Source organism: Ptiloglossa arizonensis, chromosome 13, assembly GCF_051014685.1.
Source record: "Ptiloglossa arizonensis isolate GNS036 chromosome 13, iyPtiAriz1_principal, whole genome shotgun sequence".
NCBI lineage: Eukaryota > Metazoa > Arthropoda > Insecta > Hymenoptera > Colletidae > Ptiloglossa > Ptiloglossa arizonensis.
Window position 1 is genome coordinate 3388212 of NC_135060.1, and position 20452 is coordinate 3408663.

The 20452-nt window shown below is 42.9% G+C and overlaps 1 protein-coding gene across 6 annotated transcripts in view; it reads left to right on the forward strand.

The window, feature by feature from the left end:
* Scalloped (TEA domain transcription factor 1 homolog scalloped) overlaps positions 1-20452 on the forward strand; it is a 240967-nt gene that overhangs the window by 191571 nt on the left and 28944 nt on the right. For all 6 annotated transcript variants that reach the window (XM_076325394.1, XM_076325392.1, XM_076325397.1 and 3 more), the window contains one exon: positions 302-440. In XM_076325394.1, coding sequence (XP_076181509.1) covers positions 302-440 — 139 coding nt within the window. The remainder of the gene's footprint in view (positions 1-301; positions 441-20452) is intronic.

A 20452-nucleotide genomic window follows, 5' to 3' on the forward strand; every position in this document is an offset into this window, starting at 1 on the left:
TTTCGTTAAAATTTACGAGGATCGGTATCGACGTTCCCCTTGTCGACCTCATTTTCTTTTTTATTTTTTTTGTTGCAACTGTCGAGGTCTCGGCGGCCGCCAATCAATTCCGAAAGTACAGCCACCGCGTAACACACATTTCGCCGCACGGTTTCCGCGGTTCGATTTAATTCGTTCGGGGATTTCGATCGTGCACGGAGATCGAGAATCAGCGAAAAATTTCGGCGGATATTTACGACGTTTGAAATATTCCGGCGAAAGGATCGAATTATCGATGAATCGGTACGTTCGTATTTTTCAGGACGAAAAGGACTTATCGGCAGCAGACGCGGAGGGTGTATGGTCGCCGGATATCGAGCAGAGCTTCCAGGAAGCTCTCACTATATATCCGCCATGTGGCCGACGCAAAATCATCCTGTCCGACGAAGGGAAGATGTACGGTGAGTCGAGCAATTTCCTGGCGAATCTCTCTTCGACGTTTTCGCTGCTGCTGCAAAGAAAAAAAAAGAAAAGAAAAAAGAAACGAGTGTGCGTCGCGGTAAAAACGTAAACCGCGGTAAATGTGTACACTTGCCCAGCGAATTTATAGACACAGTCCAAGTTCTTTTTCCGCTCCGAATTTACAAGCTCGAGAAACGATCATAGAACAGAAGCTTTTCGAGACACGTTCGTTTAAAATATCTGTCGTTTGCGCGTGTCTGGTGAACAATCCTTGGAATTGTCCTCCTCGGGACGTTTTAACGCTTTGCCGCGTTTACAACATCGAACGAACATTAATCCGTTTCTACTTCGATGAAATTCCTTTCGTCGACGAAAGTTACAATTTTTATATTTCTCATCGAACGTTCGCGAAAGTGTTATCAACGAATTGGCGATCTTCTTACGATGAAAACGAGTCCAAACACGATATCGTTCGGATGATTTCTTTCTTTTCAATTTTTACCCGATTTTGAATTTTTCAGAGTCGATTCGAGTAACGTCTAATTGAAAGTAGTCCGAATGTGGTCGTGTTTGGACTCATTTTCATCGGGGAAACATCGCCGATTTATCAATGGTACTCTCGCGAAGGTACAGCGACCAATATAACAAATTTAATTTTCATCGGTAAGTAGTAAAATTGGAGGAACTTTTACGAGAAGAACGTTATCGCGTTTATTCGAAACGAATGGGAAATCGATGCATCTAATAGTCGTTTAGCGTTGAGGACTGAGAAGAATGTACTTAACCGAATGTGGGTTCTATCGACGAACAACATTCGTCGTTAGATACGCAAAGTAATCCAACCCAATGTTGAAACAGAAAAACGTACCTTATACTTCGTATAAACCGAGAAAAGATATTACAAAATATTCGAAACGTTCGATCGCAGCAATCTTGCAAAACGTTTCGAGACTCCTCGAGTTTCGCACTCGACCCAAGATGTCTTGACACGGTTCGAATCCCATCGCTACCAACGACATTGATTTTTTTATTTACGTTGACACGACATTTTTTATTCGGTTCAACGAGTACCGTGAGACGTTACAACTCTGCTCGCACGTTCTTTCAACGCCTGGTACAATTTTTCTTCTTCGAAGTGATCTTACCAGGATTATTGAGAAGTGTGGCAGAATAATTATTGATTACCAGCTCTCGTAGAACGAACTCGTTCGCAAACAATACGCGTTGCAACGAATAAAAACATTTAGTTGAGTGGAACAATTGCAGAGATTGTCATATTTTATCTCTCGTTTTATTTAAAAATTGTACTTAATTCATTTATCTATTTATTTACTTTCAACGACCAAAAAACTAGTTTGAACCAACAAAGTAGAGTAGTAACGTGTACATCGTACGTAAATAATTCTTATTCGAATCAATGATTCTCACGTCGAATGAAATACATTATTGCGCGCATTTTTACAGGTCTCGCTACATAGTCGTAGTCGGTTTCATAAAGTCGGTAGTTACCCGGGTACACCGTATGTTAATTGCATCGTTAAAAGGAACATTTTTCAACGCGCGAGTTTAAGTATATCCCGAGCTAATAACCGTATAATTTCCGTTAAACGTATACCGTAAGACGTTAAAACAGTTCGCGCGCGCGTATCTTTTTCTTTTTTTCTTTTTCGACCCGCTGTACAATTTTTCTTCTACCGAGTAATCCGACTCCAGGGTCGTTGGGAGGTGTAAGTCGAATAGTTGTTCGCGTCCTGGTCTGTAAGAACACCCTCGTTCGCAAATAATATCCCGGTGAAGAAAAATATCCGTACACGGAGGACCCACGGGGTCCTTGCACTTCACGTACACGATGCGATGGGTAGAAACGTCCGGGCGGGCGTCGTTATTGCTCGATGCTGAGGTCAGTCTACGTGACCGACCAGATATTGCCTGCTACGACCACGGGTACCACCGTAGTCACCACCATTAACCGCCATGAGCTCACCACCGAGGCAATAATGCCACGCCTCGAAAGATACCCCCCTTGACCAACATCTTTGTCCCAATATTGTTTGCCGTTTTCTTCCATCTCGTTCCTTTATCGCCCGCGTACTTTCATTCGCGTCTCACCAAACATCTTTACTTTCTTTCTCTTTTCTTTTCTTTTTTTTTTGTTATACTTTATTCTTCCTCGACGAAACAAAAGTCGCGAGACAGCATCGCTCGAGATCATTCGGTAATTCGGTAGATACGTCCACGGTTTAGGTTACATTATCGTCGTCTTTCTCCGGTGATACTTTCGACCATCGTACTCGATATCACGAGTCGAAGAACCAGTTCGAATCTACGCTTCGAGATATTTGAAGAAAAAGAACAACTCTTTCGATTCATCTTCCCTTTTTTCGGAACGCAATTCTTTCAAATGGTACAAAAATCTAGCGACGATAACCGAATGGAACTCTACCTTGTTAAAACGAAATAAAAAGAGAATCAAAATTCGAGTTCTGGAGCAGAACACCTTAAATATTCGATACGTTCGTTTCACCAAAGATGTTCGGTTTGTTTCGGTCAGGTTGCTTCGAATAATTCGTACTCGTAAACATCGAAACTCTCTCGTGAAAAAGAAAAGTTTCGTCCAACCGATCTTTTCGTCGAGTTGGCCGAGTCGAAAAAAATAATTCGTCCCAGAGACTGGTAGTCGGGTTTGACTATTTTTCCCATGGTACGGTCGCGCAACCCTTCTCGGGTTCTTGGATTTCACACGTTTTTCGACCAGATGCGGGCTTGAATCCCATTCGTTAAGGGCACAATGTCGCTTAATTTCCGAATACGCTCCGCGGGAAAAGCCGACGGGTGGCAATTCAATCTTGGCCCGCGGCCGCTCTATGAAAACGAAGCTTAATTCGGGCACCGCCTCACCGACAGCGAGCTCGCGAATGAAAACAAGAAGGACGACAATCGACAAAGCTGTGCACCGTACCGCCGTGGCACCCCTTTCCCGGCTAGCTGCGAATTACGCGAAAATTAATTTCACCAGTCGGGGCCCGCTCGATCCGCACGATATCCGCCTCTGGTTCGCGATACGAAAGAAGAATCGACTCGAAAACGAAAATAACTTGGCCACCGGTGCACAATCGGCTCATTGTCGATCGCTACCCGTATTCGTTCGTGTCGCGACGAACAAGGGTACCACGTCGAACGTTTACGCGCCAATTTTCAAACTAGCGAGGAACCCTGCTTGCTACGCGATCGATGTCGAAATTGTACAGATTCTTTCGTAGCTACGGTTCGAAAGTGCACCGTCGATCGACTCGTTCGATTAAATTTATTCAGGAACGCTACACTGGGTAGAAAAATATTTCCAGCAAAAGTTGTTACCTGTGAAGGGGAACGTGGAATAATTAATTTGATTCTTCGCGACGAACAAAGACCGTGACGTTGAAAAGTCTACTGGAGCGAACGGTGAATAATTCCGTCGGTGTGAAAGATTTTCTGAGTTTTTGCAACGTCTACTCTTGAAGAACTAATGTTTCCACGCTCGATGTAAACGGTAAGAGAAATGTACCTGCGATTTTTAAATTTTCATTATGCAGAGATCTATGGCAACGATTGTATCTCGACAATCGACAGTTTTTCGTCATCGTTGTGCACTGGAGACGATCGGATGCAAGCTTGGACGAAAATTGGCGGGAAAATAATTCGGTTTCCAGCGATCGTGGAAAATTAGATCGAGGATGAAAACGGGACGCGATACAAGATCGATAGGATGGTCCGAGGGACGCGAGAGAGCGTCGGCGTCCGTCCACCGGATGGAAACAAAGGATAACGAGGCGCGAAAATCGCTTAACGCGATTGGCCATCGATCCTATGGGAAACTTATCTTGCCCGTTGCTCACTCGCCGAGCCAATAAAGGATCCCTCGGCCTTTCCACGGGATTAAATATCTCGGGGCAATTTACCTCCTTCGATCTCCTCCTACGTCTCCTCCCTTCCTCTCGTTCTCCCTCTCTCTCTTTCTTTCTTTCTCTCTCTCTTTCTCTCTTCAAGTTGAGCCCTTCTCGTCTCCTCTCTTCCCTGCTCTTTTCTTTTTCCATCAGAACGTCGACGCCCACGCCGAGATTTCTCCGCGAAAGACCGATCGTTTCCACAGCGGGAGAACGTAAAAGAGAAACCGTTCGAAAAAGGGGAATCCCTTCTCGCTTCTCGAAATGTTATCACTGGTTCTTCGATTCTTTTATTGTTTCTTACTTCCGACCGACCTGGTGCTTTTCCTCTCGGCTCTTCCCTCTCTCTCTCTCTCTCTCTTTAGTCTCTCCCCTCCACAAGTTTCCCCTTTTCTCCTTTGGTTTCATTATTATCGCGGATCGATTTCACAATAAGGTCGTCCAAGAAGAGAGAGCGAGAGAGCGATCCTTCAAACGCGCGGTAAAAAAACCCCTCGTACCGAATCATCGATCTTTATTCGAACGTAACTTTCTTCAGGTGAGCGTGTCGGTGAATCTTCGATCTTGTTTCTTGAGTTTATTTTTTCTTCGTTCCTCTTCCTTTTTTTTACACTGGGAATAAATATCGATTAACGCACCGCGTCGTGGAGCACCTGGACCCTTGGTAACGTTATTATTGCGACGAATTTGCGAGTAATCGGTAAAGATGAATTGTTCGACGCGTTACGTTGTCGAGTAAAAATGAAACGTTACCGGAAATACCAATTCTTCTTATTTTATTTCGTTCGATTCGCGGAATGGTTTCGTATTCTATTTTACCAATTAATAACGCGCAACGAAAGTGCGACATACCGAAATTTTAACGATAAATAAAATTGCAGATCGTTTTGCGTCGTTAAACGGATGAAATGTTTTTTCTTTTTTTATTTTCTTTTACCGCGCAGCTTTAAGTACTCGCGTTCCGGGCTAATAAAAGTGTAATTTACTTTATCGTTACGTGTAAAAACATTTTTACATTTACCTACAATGTTTCGCGGCTCGCATTTACATTCGAGTTCGGTTTACGACAGCGTGGTTGTTCCTCGGCTTCCCATCGCGATCGTTGTACGATTCTTAATACCCGGTTCGACGTTGTACTCGATCCCGAAGCGATAAAAACGTATTAACCGTTATCGTTATTGTATTATCTTCCGCCGAAGGTTTCATTACCGGCTACATTCTATAAAACGAAGCACAGGTCTCGATTTCCGCCTTATTAACGTCGCGGTACACGCCGGTGCCGGAGTGACTCCTCGGAGGATACGTGTCAGTGTCTTGTACGAGTTTAAACTTGGACACGCCTCACCGATGGCGACTCGAAACATTAATCAGACGTGGCTCGAAACATTAATCGTTCAGCGGTGCCCGAGCCTGCGGTTCGTATTTGATTTTCAAAATTTCGTTCGAGGGATTCGAGGCAATCTCGCGAGTAGATCCATTAGACTCGTTCGAGTCTATTTTCACTCGTCTTCTCGAGTGCCTCGAGATACCATTGGTTATCGCAAAATGGTCCGTATCTCCAATAATACATGTATTACGTATACATTTTAAAAGGCAAACGTTACTTTCAAAACAATTGAAACAAACACAGTCCCAAGAAAGCGTACTTTGTTACGTTCCTGTCCCATTTTCGATACCATCTTCGGATTTCTAACGAATCGAAAGAACAAAAATTATACAACGTATAAATCGAATTTAAAAGATCGATAGTAATTTAACACTATCACCGTTCCATCGTTTTAACAGCGCGAAGAAATTGACGAATACTTCGCCAATCGAAAGATTTTGAAAACACATTTTCAATGCAGGTTCGTTCTACTTTGTATTTCGTTACTTCGCAAACAGAACTATTACTTTCGAATTAATTCTCAGGAAACGAGATAACGTAATTGTCTTTAAAAAAAAAAGAAAGAAAAGAAATAATCGCAATAACGCTTACTCGACATTATTTCACGTAACGTAATTCGAAAAGTGGGCTAGCTTCGAAAGAAAGGTTGCAAGTTGGACGCGGTGGTCACCAATGACCACCGTGACAGTGGCCGTGTTAAAGGAATTCGATACGGTATCGCAGTTTTGTGACAAAAAATTTCGTAGGATCCTCTCGGCTGTCCAATATTTCCGCGCGAACATCGACGATAGTGTCAAGGAATTGATAAAGTCGTCGTGCTCGGCTTTTAATCGGTCTCGGTAGACAATATAGATCCAAAGAGGCGGGGCTCGAAAGATATCGTCGTACGATACGACAAAAACGATTCGATCTACCGGCAGGACCGGTGCTAGATCCTTTTTGTTCGGCGTTTCGAGAGGCTCCTCTGCGACAAAGCGAAAAGAAACCGCGTCTCTTCGTTCTAGCGTCCGGCATCCAATAAACCGGTAGAAATAGAAGGATGCACGCTCCCTGGAGCATGGAGGAGCGCTTAGAGGAGCGTTTAGGTTCTTGCCGGTGCACTGGAAACGAAAAAACTACGCTGGCTGCGGTCGAAGAACGTTTTCGAGCTCCTGCTACGCCGTCTAACTCCTTCCGCGTAGGTCAATGTTCCGCAACCAATTCCGGAAATATCTTTTCTTGCAAATTTCTCGCGGACTTCTTCTCGCCGTGATTTTCTTTTTACGTCTACTCGCGATCGATGTTGCGTCCCCCTCCATTTACGAAGAAACGGAGGATTTCGCGGTACATTTTACGATCGAAGACTTCGGAACCGAATCTCGATCCGCTTCTGAATCGGTGGAATCATTTTAACATTCGACGCGGTATATCTGGACCAGGGTAACACTTATTGGTAAATGGAAATAAGAATGAAATGTTTCGAAATGCTGTTCGAAGGTAATCGAAACGATTTATTCGAAGTAATGGGTATTTCAAATAAGATTAGTGTAATAACGATTGATAATTTTTCGAAGAATCGTATAACACTTTCAATTTATTTCTAGTCGTTGAATGTAATGTAATTGTCTTTTAAAAATGAAATATTTGTGAGGTAAGGTAACAGGTTATTGTTTCGAGGTAATTCGAAATATTCTTTTACCCACATTTGAATATAGCTATACACGGGTAACAATTGTAATAGTTCTTGGTAAAAAAAATAACCAAAGCTTCGGTTTCCAGAATACCGATATTAAAGATTCTTGGGGCACGCGTGCGATAGCACTCGCCTAACGCGTTTATCCATTACTCATTATTTCTACTCGGGTTTGTGTTTGTAAACATTAACGGTGGTAATATCTGTTTCAACTGGTTCTAACTGGTTCGAGGATAGTAAGGCCGACGGAAAACAGATAATGCCATACCACCATCAATGTTTGCAAACACTAATGAAAGTAGAAATAATGAGTAATGGATGGACGAGTTAACTAAGTCGTGCTCGATTACACGCGTGCCCCAAGAATCTTTAAAAACGATTTTCTCGTAAACTAAGCCTCGTGGGAAAAAATTTGTCGTATATTTTCCATTTGTTTTTTTTTTATGAAAAATTTCCCTCCCCTTCCCTGGCTCCTGTTGGTCGCTGTTAACTATCTCTTTCCATCGATATTACTACGATAATTGAAATAATTCACCCTAACGAATAAAATTTGTTAGGTGCACGATAGACCAATTTCTTTTCAAGCATTATATCTTACTCGACTGATAAATTCTGTTAACGGTATATTGTGATCTTTGTTTCGATACTACTAACCAACTCGACTCGTTTCGTTACTAAAAATATCGTTATAAATTATTCATCGATCGATAGAGTACAAGATATATAACGGTTCAATTAATTGTCAAGTATTTTTGAATGATTTTATTTTACACTCCTGTACATATTATTTCGTACGCATGTATATATATACGTGTATTGTTTCCACCTCAACCGATTTACATTTCGGTGCACGCATCTCGTACGGTATCGTAAAAATCGTTTTTCTCGGAAACGATGACTCAGGTAGAAAAGATTCATTCTCCGATTTTGTCTTATTTTTGGACGAGGTATGACCCTGTTGCCGCGTGTACCGCTATTTTTGCCGTACTTTATATAAATAAGAGCGAACGAGGGATAAAAAAGAATCGAAATCAGATTACGCTAAACCCGTGTGACGAATACGTTTTCTTTTAAATTCTACCGTTCTGTTACTTCGAAAAAAAATTATTCTTCATTGTGTTTAACAACCTCTGACGATCTTTCGATATTTTTCTATCGTAGTTGGAAGAATTAACCAAATGTGAACAACGAAGACAGTAATTTATCGAATAAATACTGTATGCGTTAGTAAACGATCAAATTATTTACACGGTTTCTCCGTTTAGTTTGAATAATATACCAGACGATTCGCTAAAGCACAATCGGTTATTTATCGATAACCGTTTCTTTTACCTATATATTTTTTTTAAGATTTAAAAACTTATAATTGAATGGTATGCCACAATGTGATGTTGAAACGACCTCAATCTTCAAGGCGTGCAATAAGTTTGACAAGTGACACGTCTTCGTTTATTCTACATTCTATGTGTCCTCGTGTCTGTCAGACATCATCTATCCTCTCATCGTACCACAGATAAGGCTCTCTGACTTGTCAACCGTTTTCCGTGTCGCGTGTCAACTGTTGTTAGAAGTAAGACCACTCGAAGGTCACTCTTCGTATTCTGTGTCAACGAGGTTCTTAGAGATAAGGTCACTCGAAAATCACATGGTTCGATTCTTCCTTATTCGGATTCGAATATATTTCAATGAGTAATATCGATGTTGAAGTACGTAACACTCTTGTTTCATTTTTATTCGTAAAATATGGTAACAAAGTTACCACGGCAACCTGTTGGACACCGTGTATCGGTGATTTATGTAAATCATTGTCGCGTAATGTATTTGAAATTATAAATACGAATAACGGCCGCTGAATACGCGTTACATCAATGAAGTACGTTTCTTACACCAATTTCCTTTTCCTTCGATTTCATTATCATTTCATCGTTTTAACGGTGCAACGATATTTGTAATTTTGTCCATTGATAGATTTCGATCACAGAATCGTTGTTTTCGACGTTATTCAGTGAACAAGGTAACGTAACTGTATTTAAAAAATAAAATAACCGTGAGATGGGGCAATACGTCGATTGGAATGGTATTTCAACCAATGTTCGTTTAAATTGTAACCGAAACTGACGTATAGTATCGGGGTCGGTATTACCGAAAATACGAGGAACGTTTATTTTAAAATTACATTTTTTTCTTCGTTCGAACTTTTCGAAGACGAATTTCTCGTACGTTCCTCTTCTTTTTTCAAATCGACCTCTTCTTTCTTCAATAGTGGAAAGTGGATTCGGAGTGACCGGTCACCGGTGCTTCGCGACTGAAAATGAAATTCTTTCGTTCGATGGAACGCTTCGAAGACGACAAACTTCTCGCGCGTTTTTCTCATTTTTTCGAATCGTCGTAAAAAGTGACTCCAGAGTAACCGGTTACCGATGATTCGGCCCACGTTAATCGTCGTTTCGTCGAGACTGAATTTCATTAACATATTCGCACAATAACGAGACGTCGACGTGCAGTGGTTAAAGTAAAGGTAGAACACGATCTCGCGGCCGTTTTATTTGAAAGTTTCGCGAGCGAGCGAGCGAGCGAGACGAGGCGAACGAGCACGAAAGATCAGGTAGCGCGCCGTTTAAACACGACCGAGTGTGCACCGCCTCGGGACGTATTTAAACAGATAAATCGTCCGCTCGCGAGCCCACCTGATCTTTACCGGTAGCTGGTGAAACCTCTCGTGTAGTGTGCTCGGTTCTCGTTTAAATCCGTGCCGATGCAAAGGAAAGTGCGAACGCGGATATCGGGACAAGATTACGCGCAACACCTTCGCGACGCTGGTAATCGTTCTTCTAGACATTTTCCAATTTTTCCAATTTCATCTCTATCGATATCAACGATAGTAATCGTTACTTACCATAATCACGATTCTGAATTTTTTCTAAAAAGACGACGAATCGAATAAATTTCACGGGAAACTCGTATAAATGACTTATGTTTCGAGGATTCCTTTTTCATTTGTATCGTTGCTCGTCAAGTGCGTCTATACGATCGAAACGAACTAGTTTTCGTATTTTCGCAAATAAAATCGCTACGAAGGAAAATATTTCAATTTTCTTCGCACAGAGTCGCGACAAGGCTAAACGGTCTCAACGAAAGCGTTAACTGTAAAATAAACGGCGAAGCGAGAGGTCGAGGTTAATGTTTGTCCACCGGTTGTTGAATTCTCGATCGTTCGAGACAGGAGGTTACCCGCGCGGGAGAAGTAGCGTCCGAACGAATCTCGGATCGAAACGAGTTTCCTAGACTCGCGTGTTTCGGGTCCGGACAATTCGATATCTCTCCTGTATCGAATGCTACGGATAAACGACGCGGCGAACCGGTGCCTGTTGCACCCGCTAAACCTGTTAACCGTTTCGTCATCGGCTCCTCTGTAACCAACGCGAAGTTTCGAGCACCCTGTAGATTCGCGCGCAGAGATACGCGATAATACGCCTTGGCGTTTATCTGATCACCGGGAACACGTAGAGAGGTCTGTCACGAGCGAACTCGCGAGCACGTTCGTCCACTCAAGCTTGCCAGGTGTCGTGTGCCCGTACACGTATCCCGGTGTATCCTGGTTTATGGGTCATCCAGTTGATCCACTCGACGAAATCGCGCCACGCTGCTGGATGCTATTAATCGTGGCCGGTGAATCGGTTCTCGCGCATTTCTGAATGGTCATCAACCGATTACAAGTGCTTTGCCAGAGGATAGCTCTGTAACGGTACCCCTGGAAATTATTTCACCCGATGTAAACGGTACCCGCTTTACGGGCTAGCGTTTCGGTAACAGTGCCTCGATTTGCAGCGGTTCCTCGAATTAACGTCGTCGTTCCTTCGTCGGGTACGAATCGGTGCTACCAGAAGAGGGACCAAGGGACCGAATCTTCCACCCTTGTGAAAGAATTGAAAAAATTTCGTTCTACTTTAACCGAATGTTCAACCACGTTTACAGAAATAATCGAGAAAGCGTCTTTGTAAATATTATTATTTATCTCCAAAGGAAATACACTTTTAATACCAAACGTACCGATCATTTATGTACACGTATTCTTATCATAAACGGTCGTTTGCCAGGTTACGAAACGATCATATTTTTCCGAAAAGAATGCAATAGAAGACAGTAGAAGAGTTTACGTAAAGTTAAACGAAAGAACCAACAACGCAGAATTTTAAATGAAATTTAATCGGAAAGAGAAACATATATTTTTGAACCTCTGAAATACCACGTTGACCAAGGTGAGTCTTCTCGATACCTTCGGTCGGTTTTCGTCGTGAACTATAATCAACGCGTGTAATAAAAACCAGATTTTGAAAAACGACACAAGAGTCTTACGTCGTAACAACGACTTAGGATTCCGTGGCAGCTGAAGCGAAACCCGATAAGGGTATCGTTCCTGAAAAACTCCCGACGAAACGTTTCAGGTTCGACTGCATCGTTCCGGGCACTAACGTCGTAATTGAAGGCACAAAGCTGGTCAACGTAATATGCAAACATTTTCATATCATGGAGAGTTTCATAACCCGGTGGTTCTCGGCGGTCTTCCACCGATATGACAAGACCACCGTATTTCTATTGCGTTGCATTTCTCTCGGAGAGCGAGGAGAAGGACAAAGCGCCGGAGAAAAGGAGAAAGAGACGGAGATGGAGCGAGGAGGGACCACGAATGTGCCGTGGAACGAGGTTGCGTAGAGGGTGGAGAAGGAAGCCAGTGTCCAGTTATTGACCGGCGGAAGGAGAGTGTCTCAGCCACCTCCGACGCTTTCCCTCGCAATTCTGAAACCGTCCTCTTTCGCGAATCTACCGAACAAACGAACCCACCGAACCTTACAAGACCATCCCGATCGAAAGAGCCATCGATTTGCACCGGATACCGAACCAGTTGATGATCCCGCGACACCACGTTGCTATTTCTATTTCTATTTCTCCTGTTTGTTCGATTGTCACGCTGCTCACGCGGCACCCTAAATCGACGAAACTCGATGGAATTTAACGCACAGTCGCATATTTTCTTACTCGCGATTCGTAATAGTGTTCCCAACAATCGCTAACTGATACTGTACAGTACAGTACGCGTATTTTGTAACTCGGTTGCACGAAACATCTCGCTTGTTCTTGAGAATAAAAAATCGAGGGAAAATATTGTACACTCGGAGGGGACGAATAATATAGTTTTGTACAGATTGAAATCTTCGGAAATTTTATTAATCATCGTGAGTATTTTTATCGACGTTTTGTGACAGAGAAGAATTCAGATATTTAGGTGAATGGATGTAATTTATTAAATAACGTAGAAAGGTTAAGAAGATTTCTCGACGCAAGTGTTTGGAATTTATTTAAAGAAACGGGAAACATTTTGGTAGATGATACAAATTGAAAATATTGCGCGAATTCCACGCAATAGCGCAATGGCTGATTATTTTTATTAATTTTCGTCACCTCTGATACAAACTATAGATCGCGTGCAATAACGTAGCTTCGGCTCGTTCGATAAACAAATAAATACCGTGAAAATGTGTATATGCAAAAATGTGACGTTCGCGCGACAAAAAAAAAAAAAAAGAAAACCATCGTTTATCGTCGATACACGTTGGCCATCGTTCGATAAGTGTTGGTCGAGTCGAGTGTAGGAAGTAACTCGGCGAGAAGAATTTCGAAGCTTAAAAAGATTCGGAAGCGTATCTCGCGCAATTTCGATCGGTCTTTCATCTTTCCGAGGCGATGGCCTCTGGTCCCTGAGGGCCTTCGTCCTGTCGCAAGGACGTCCACTCTGCTCTTTTCGGAGCAGGACAACGATCGCCCGGACGGACGGACGGACTCTTCCTTCCTTGATATCCGATCCAATAATCCGATGCCGAGACATCGTTGAAGCGTGAAATTATGGGCATTGACACGGTGCCGTGGATTCTTCTTCGGGGTATCGGATGCGGCGTCGAGGTTGAAAAGACGCGAAACGAGTCGCAAAAAAAGACGAAACCCTCTACGAAGGACCGTAACCGTGGACGAGCCCTTTTCCGCCTTATCGGAGATTTTGACGAACGACGTTCGAATCGGTTCGAGAAACTCCTTAAAGGTTACCGCGATCGACCTCACCTGTGGCACACGTATCGGTAACGCGGTATATTTTTAAGCTTCGAATTTCCACGACCCAATCGAAGGGCCTTTAGGTCGATACGATTCGTTTATTCGTAACGAAATCGAGATACTTAAGATCTCGAACCATTTCTCTCCACCGTCAACAGTAAACTAGTTATTTGTCCGGTCGGTACAAACCTCGATCGTTGATCCTTTTTAATCCACTATCTAACGACGAAAGATGCTTCGAGGTTGTCAATGGGACATCGTCGTACCGATTTCGATATTTAAAACTACGAGAAAGTTTCGCGCGAAAACGCAAGAGTCTTCGTTCGAATTTATCATCAGGAAATATCATTGTGACGGTTGATGCGTCGAACGTAGGAAAAGAGTGCGAGCAAGTATTCGCTTGGAAACGCGTCTACGTACGCTGGAATGGAAAACCACGAACGCGCGGAGATGGCGAGAGCGAGTGCACACACGCAGACAAGGAGAAGAGGACTGGACGAGGAGGGATGTAATAATCTGCGTCCGCATTGTCCGTCTTGCCGGCATGGCCGAGTCCTTTGACATCTCACAGAGTTTAATTAAACTCGAGCGTATAATAGCTGCCCGTCGAGAAGGCGACCCGAGGTCCGACGTCGTTGTCCGACGCCTGCTACCGAACGCAGCATCGCGTCTAACATTTCGCCACCACCTTCGTCGTTTTGTTCTCTCGCCGAGCGCACGACATCCGTCCGACGCAGAAACCGTTTCGACGCTGTTATTGTATCTTCGAGAACGATACGAACCCTCTACCGACGAGTGGAACACCCTTGCGACGAGACACGAGTCCGCTATCGGGAAAGAATTGAAAAAAAAAAATACATCTATCGATAGAAATTTCTCGGAATATTCGCACCGATCGAGCGTACGTTCAAACACGGATAATCTCTACGAACATCGAGGAGTTCGCTATGAATAGCGATTGAAACGATCTGTAAATAGAAATTTCTGAAAATATTTACACGGATCGAGTGTATATTTAAAGCACTGATAATCTCTCCGAGTATCAAGGAGTCTTTTACGAATAGAAATTTGCGAAACGATTTAGACGGATCGAGTGTACGTTTAAAACACGGACAATCTCTACGAATATCAGGAAGTTTGTTATAAATAGCGATCGAAACGATCTATAAATAGAAATTTTTGAAAATATTTGCACGGATCGAGTGTACGTTCAAGACACCAATACGGTTTTAATTGACAACAAGTTCAGCCTTGACTCGACGTCGAGATACGATTTTCCGTTTTTTATTCTCGGACTGCGAATTGCTTTGCGTACGCAGCACTCGTTTCGGAAAACCTTGTTCTCTTCGGTGTCACGAACGAATTTCAGAGAATTTTGGTCAACGCGTACGCGAGAGGATTGTATACGTTCAGATTATCGTAATCTCGTCTTCGTTACGTATTATCTTTCGACGATATCGCCGACACGCTTTTGTGGGACAGACTGTACAACCATACGATTCGTTTCGTTTCATTGACATCTGTTCCGGGGTTCGAGCTACTTAGAGTCCGTTAAGGAAGAACGTGACCGAACTGTTAAACTATTGATTATGAAAACGCGTCAAGAAATATAGGTACGCTTCGAAATTTGTTATTCGTAACATATTAAACAACGATACGATATCAAAACGAATGCTGGAAAAAAAGTTGACACACTCTTTCGAAAATTCTTCCTACTTTTACAAACACGAAGAATTTTTTTCAAACGTAAGCAAGACCTTCTTTCTTTCGAAGCACCTTTGTAAATATTTTTGGTAAATATTCATACGAATCTTTAATTTATCCCCAGCCAGTTATTCTATTTGCTCGTTGATAAATGTTACGTAACGAACACCGTTTACTCGCGACTGTATAAATTTTGTCTCCCCCTTTCCATGAAACCCAATTACAGCCCAGAACACGATCTCTCCAGCAGCCATTTGTCGACGCCTCGATAATGTTTCCTCTTTTCGTACATCGCGCCAGTAATAATTCCAACCACTTGAACCACCTAAATTAAATTTTTTCTCATCCGACGAGATGACGTTTCCAGGCTTCTTCTACCATAGAACGCGTTGCTTCGCAAACCTCGAATCATCCCCTTTATATTAGATGCTTAGCGGTGGTTTCTCGAGCAGTTTCTTTTATCGCGACTACGTGCACTCTCGTGCTCTCTTTTAACGTATGCTTGCCATTTACAACGATTCGCGCGTCAACCGATTCCACGATCGGTCCAAGCATACATCTTTATTCTTCTTTAACGCAACCTCGGACACTTCTATTCTTCTTTAACGCAACACGATACCTGTAACTGATATCTCATTGCGTTCCAGCGAATCGTCGACCGTTTCTTCGTTCGCTCGCTTGCTCGTAAATTACAGAAGATTGCCCTTCGACCTTTTCCGCGTCGAGGAATCGTACCTTGACGCTTTATTAAAACGATCGTTCTCTCGGAAAGGTATCGAGGACAAGTTGGAAGTTGTTCCATCGCGCGTCGAAAACTAAGCTTCCCTCTACGCGATGCACCAACACCTATCTCGATAACGGGATTCGAACAAAAGTTATGCCGGTCACGCTTCCCGAGCCTTTGGACGTCTCATCGTAGATCTTCTTATACGTTCGTAAATCCCAGGTGTCGTTTGGACTTGTTGGTAACCTCGTTGAATACGAGCTATGGCTATGGAATAACGAGGCTGTACGTCCGCGAAAACGACCAACGAACGACGAAAAGAAACTGGGTGGTGTTCGTTCGCTGCGCGGACCGATCGAATCGAACGCAAAACGAGACGTTCGACCCTTCGCGCTCGAGGCTTCTCTCCTACCGGAAACTCCTTCGAGGAAATCCTTCGAGTCGTGAAATTAATCCGGGACATTTTTCTACACTTGGCGTACGTGCTTTTACACTGTACGAGAAACGGGTTAATCGCGCGAGCCAACCCATCGAAGAACAAATATTCCCAAAGTGGACGATCGCGACAAGTTCCGTTTCGCGTAGCTTCCGCGCACATGATCCGTTGGCCCTGACTTTTAACCGGCCGGCCGGAGATTACTCAAAAAGATGACAAGACGGTTATTTCATTTCGTCGTTTCCCTTCGTAGCACGGAATAAAACGAAACGCTTGAAATGCTCGGCGCACCGATAGAAATGTCTTTACCGGGGAATTTTTCGCAGCGGCATCAGTTTACGACGAAATAGTAACGAAAGAAAGGAGGATGGGACGAATTTTGTTCAGCGAAGAAAGCGGCCAGGTATTTTAATTAGCGCAACTACGTCGTTTCATATTTGTACAAGCTGGAGCAGCCAGCTTTGCCGTTCCGCGAGGTAATGAATATTAATTCGTGGTAGTTGCCTTGCCACCCCCTTACATCCCCAGAAACCAGCCGGGGAGCTGGCCTTGTATCTCCTCTCGAAGGTAAGCCAGCCGAGCTTTTCTTGTCCTGCTTCTTTGAGCTCGCCCGGGACCCTCTCTCACCCCCGCGGTATGCTAATTTACGTTGCCGCGTATTTTCCAGTCGCGATCTTTCGTTTATCTGCACTCCGGCCCGAAGACAGAGAGACGAAACAGCGAATCAAAAGACGGCAGAGGGTACCGTGAACACCACCCGGAAGATACGCGTGCATACATCGGACGTTATTTGAAATTTTACAGCTTGAATGAAACTCCTCCGCGAGATGCGTTCGTTAAAAGAGATGGCGAAACGAGTTAAATCCTGAAAAGTAACACGAATCTCGGATCAATGTGTATACACATCTACAGAGTGAGATGTAAATCGCGGTACGATCGAAAAGGAGACGATTCTAATTGAAATTTCTTGACAATGTGCGATGTGTTTAGTTCGCAAGTTCCTCGAATGGGAGTACACTCGACCGGAAGATTCATTGGTGAATCTCGTCAACGCTGATGACTCGTGTTTACGTCGTGTTTCATTGGCCAAGTTTTTCATCGAAGAAGTACAACTTTTCCACTGTAAATCTCAATGGCGGGTACAACTACGTGAAATGATAATCCCACGACAGCAGTGCGCGTTTGCTCTCGTGTCTCAGTGCGGTACAGTTCGTACACTGTTCAAGGGAGGCGTTCTCAGCTGGTTGGAAGCACCGACGATTCATAATTGTAAATATTAATGACCAGGATTAGAAGTTTCGTAAATTAAGGTATGGTATCGCCGTTGTTGGGTAATTTCACAAGTCTTTGCGCGTTTAACCATGCGGAGTTTTATACGGTTCATGTAAATATACATAAAAATAGTTCCATTAAGAAAAAAATGCGTACACATGTCTGTGCGGCGAGTTTGGGCAAAATTTTTAATACTTTTCAATCACAAACGGACCTAAGGAAAAACAGACGTAGTCCACTCTGTACCTTATACTTTGCATTATCGAAAATATTCGACGGTATCAAAATTTGTCATTTTTATGAAAATGAAACGAAGAGGAATTAACGAAGAAGAGAAACTCGATTGCAAAGCGAACCTCCTACCGAAAACATTACGTTCTCCACTTCGAAGTTGGTGAGAAATTGACACCATTTATCGAAAATTGGTAAGAGAGATTGGAATATTCGGGAATCGTTGTTCCGCGGAACGTTGTTTTAAACTAGCGACAGTGTCGAGTTGAAAATTTCGTTTCGCGCGATACTTCGGGACGTCGTTTTAGTTTCCCTCGAAGATATTGAAATTTCTGGAGCGAGCGTCGGGTGTGTAAGCTCCTTGGAGGTTGGCTCGCTCGTTTCCAAAACCCGCAGATCGGCGCAAGTGGTCGAGTAAGACGGCTCGTAAAAGGTGCTCGTAAAATGAAAAGGGATTAAAGCACCAGCCAGGTTTCTCGCCACGCGAGAAGGGTGGTCGAAGCTAAAGGAAGGGCGAAAACCAAGGAGTGTATATTCCCGGATTTACGAGGACGATAAACGGGATTATACGCCTTCCGTAAACCTTGCAACGATCTTTCGCGTAAGCGCATAGTTTGCGTAAGACTGCTATTTCTCTCCTCCTCCACCTCCTCCTCCACCTTCTCTTCCACCTCCTCCCCTATCACCTTTGATACCGTTTCTGACGTTTCCCTTGAACGTCGTATCGTTTTTCATCTCGCTCTATTGTGGTGTCCGATTTCTTCTAAATTTCCTTTTACCAGTTTTACGTATAATTAGCTTCTCTGTTGTGGATTCGAAAATTAGACGAACAATTCATTCAACGTCTTTTCTTTGTTTTGTAACAGTTTCTAAAATAATCCTAGATAATAGTCTTTGAAGCAGTCAATAGTCGTAGTAGATTTATCTGGACCCGAAGTTAATCACTTCGGGAGGTTCTTCTTCGAAACGTTTTACAAAAGAGAGACATTGTTACGGATACGTTTATCCTCTTATTAATTTAAAAGTGAGTCTGTACGACAGAACATCGAGTGTTACGATATTTGTGTACGAATGAAAACACTGTCTCTTGGTCGGCCACGTAATTCACATCCGAGTAACGGGTATTAAATTACTGTTAGCTAAAAATATTCATCATTAAGAGTGCAAAGAAAATGGAGATTTAATAATACGACTCGTTACGAACACGGGAGTGCACTTGCTTCGAAATGATAAAACCACGGTGATAAAGCGAAAGTATGAAAATTTATGTACGAAAATGTATAAAATTTCAAAGCTAGAACCGCGGAGATAGTTTGCGCGGTGTTGACCTTTATCGTTTCTGTGTAATTGCATCTGAACGTGTTTAATAAGATACTTTTTCGAACGTTATATTTCTTTCTAAATAACTTTGGACGATAAAGAAAGATAAACAACGTTTCTGTAAATATGACGTTCGCGCAAAATGCAACGAGCGCGTCTCGGAACATTTGAAATCGTACATCGAAATCATCGATACGGAGCTACGGCGAGAAATCAGTTGAACAGTTTAACACGCTGAAAACGACACGCGGTACGCCGCACATATTTTACAATTCGCTGTGAAAAATTGATTTCGCGTTCAAAGTATCGCGAACTATTCCGCTTTGTTCGAGGATGAAAAAAAAGAAGAATCGACGATGCGCTGCGCGTGCATAGATCTCGCGTGTTCGAAGCTTTCCGAGCGAAGCTCGTTTGCCCATAAAATCGCCGCAATTGAATAAAATCGTCCGCCTCTATGTCAGGAAAATTACGCGAGAGAACAAGGGAGACGCATACCCGTGCCGTAAAGAGACACAGTTTATGTCACTGCGTCGTTATCGTACACCGACCGAATTTATTTGCAAACATTTCATTTAAATATTGCCCCGCTGAACGCGTATGCGCCGTGCGATACGAGAAAATAAATTGTAAAAGGTATAATCGTTGGAATTTTAAATTTCCATTGAATTATCGATTCGTTGCATGGCACGACTTATCGTCATACATATTCCAATTAAATTTTTAATACGCCGGTACCATCTGCAATTCTAAACATCGAGAATGCAATCCGAATACGCGATATTCAAAAGTGGAAACGGATTAAGTGAAAATACTTGGTACGCGGCAACGGTAATTAACATCTTATTCCGGAGGTAAATAATTAGAGGAAATAGATCACTGTAACTGTTTTATTAATAAAAATAAAACGACACCGTATACCAATTTCGTTCGCTGTTAATCTTCTCGCACGATAGTTGTTTCTCTTGGAATCTTATCTTATTCTCGTCATAAATGCAACATTTTCACGATCTCAATGACTCGATTGACTTTCAACCGATTGAAGTAATCGAATTATCAAACGAGTCGTTCTTTTACCGTACAACAAAAATCAGATATATAATTACTGTACGTTCGGTGATAAAAAAGATTCAAAATGTATATAATAATACCGAACACCACTATTATCAATTTCGTTAAAGACAACGAGTATCCCGAGACTTTCGAACGACAGCGTACCCGTGTACTTACAATTCGCGAA